The sequence below is a fragment of the Elephas maximus genome, chromosome 13 (genome assembly GCF_024166365.1).
Source record: "Elephas maximus indicus isolate mEleMax1 chromosome 13, mEleMax1 primary haplotype, whole genome shotgun sequence".
Classification (NCBI taxonomy): Eukaryota; Metazoa; Chordata; class Mammalia; order Proboscidea; family Elephantidae; genus Elephas; species Elephas maximus.
In genome coordinates, this window is record NC_064831.1 from 22,923,846 (window position 1) to 22,925,767 (window position 1,922).

Consider the following 1,922-nt stretch of genomic DNA (forward strand, 5'->3'; position numbering starts at 1 on the left):
ATTTACATTAGTTTAAGCTTGACAGCGAAAAATTTATGAGCTACAATTTTTAGAAGAGTAGGCCCAGAGGTACGATAAATAGCTTTGATTGTATATTGTCATCTCTTGTTTTAAAAACTGATTTTAAGTAAATAAGGAAACAATTAGCCTGCAATTTGGTCATTCTAGCATTTATTTTTAAAACTCAAAGTGCACCTCCAACATTCCTGATGAGGAGAAATGCACTAAAATTACATTGATTTATCTTGGAACTTACGGTTAGGGACAGTTAAATTTAGTGGAGAACATCAAGATACTATATGCCACCATCTTCAATGCAAGTGGTTGCTGTGAATCTCTGCATTTCCACTTTTCTTCTATAAAATGTAATACACAGGGTGTTTTAATAGTACTTTGTCAAATGCCAAGTGCTACCACCAAGGCTTATTTGCAGAAATAGAATAAAAGTACTAAAAATAACTGTTGAGTGTCAATAATTATTTACCATTCTAAATTAATTTTACTTGGGGGGACTTTAATGAAAATGAAAGGTATTTTATGAAGAGAAATATTACTCCTTTCAATATTTTTACCTAGAGAAATATAAGCACTTTAGTCAAAAGTTACATAAATGTGACATTTTTTCCACACTGGGCATACTAAAATTGTCATTCCACCTGAGAAATAAATAAGAACGTAATACATTAGTGTTGTGATTATTGATGGTGGCAATGGGAAGTAATAATATTACAGGTACTCAAAAGTGCTCAAAATATTCATAGTATATAAGGTTTATGAAATTTCTTATAATTTAAAAAAACAGATTTAGTTTATTAAATTTGATATATGGGCAACAATCTAAAAGGCTACTTTCAAAGCATTTCTGACTTCATTTACGACTAGTGCTTCTTTGTAGGCTGAAACTCTTTAAAATGGAACCCCATATATTCCATTATTTGCTTTTTATTTAGCTCTTTCAATCCATTAGGATACATCTATCTAGATAAAATGCTTTCATGTTCACAAATATTACTTTATATAGAGTAAGACTTACGCCAAAACAGACTTAGATATTATTTTGAGGACAATTTATGTTTGAAAAGTCACCTGGCCTTCTGAAAGAGGCAATTTCCTCTGGTGAACCTAACAGCTTAAGAGTATCTTTAAATTCACTTGATTTATGACCAAACTGTAGCTAAGCAAAATTAATTGGACCACTTGCAAATAAAACAATAGAAAATGTTTATTTCAAATGTCAAGCATTGCCAAGTAGTTTTATATTAACACCAAATGTTAAAGAATAGGATACATTAAAGTTTTAATAACAATATTAAATTACAAGATTTGAATCTTTTCTTTGTTTTCTTTCCTTAACATTTACATATTTGGCTTTGAAAAATATGGAACAGATACCTAAAGCCTTTTTAAATCACTTCCCTCTCAGTTTAACGGTTTTTGTCTTATCGAACCAATATGGAAGCAAATTTATTTAAAAGCCAGTTTGTGAAAATACCTAAAAATATTTTTTTTACTTTTAAATTTTTTTTTCTTTTTTCTTATAAAACATGTCACATCTTGATGCAGTTGATGTCAAGTGTGCTTAAGTCATTATGAATCAAGAGACTAACAATAGTGGCTGCAGAAACGGGTTTGTTGTCTGTACAAAGACTTCAGTTAAATTATAGTACTTCCACGTTAGCTGTGCATGTCCACCAAGCTTCTTCTGGAACTCGAGTAGAAAACGATGTTGTGTTTTTCATTAATCATTCCTTACAATTCCAGATGAACTCCACATATTTAAGAATTCTTGGCTGAAAGAAAATTCTTCAGGATACTTGATGCCTCTTACCATTTTGACAATAAACACACAAGAAAACCGTTGTGTAAGGCACTCAAAAGGTTCTTATCAATCACGAGAGACCAGTCACACTGACATTCATTCC

General features: G+C 30.9%; 1 protein-coding gene across 2 annotated transcripts in view; it reads right to left on the reverse strand.

Moving 5' to 3' along the window:
• Positions 1-1,555: 1,555 nt before the first annotated feature.
• GRIA2 (glutamate ionotropic receptor AMPA type subunit 2) overlaps positions 1,556-1,922 on the reverse strand; it is a 225,583-nt gene continuing 225,216 nt past the window's right edge. For both annotated transcript variants that reach the window (XM_049906178.1, XM_049906179.1), the window contains one exon: positions 1,556-1,922. This exon is cut by the window's right edge and continues 132 nt beyond it. In XM_049906178.1, the coding sequence (XP_049762135.1) occupies positions 1,890-1,922 (33 nt within the window). In that variant the 3' untranslated portion in view covers positions 1,556-1,889.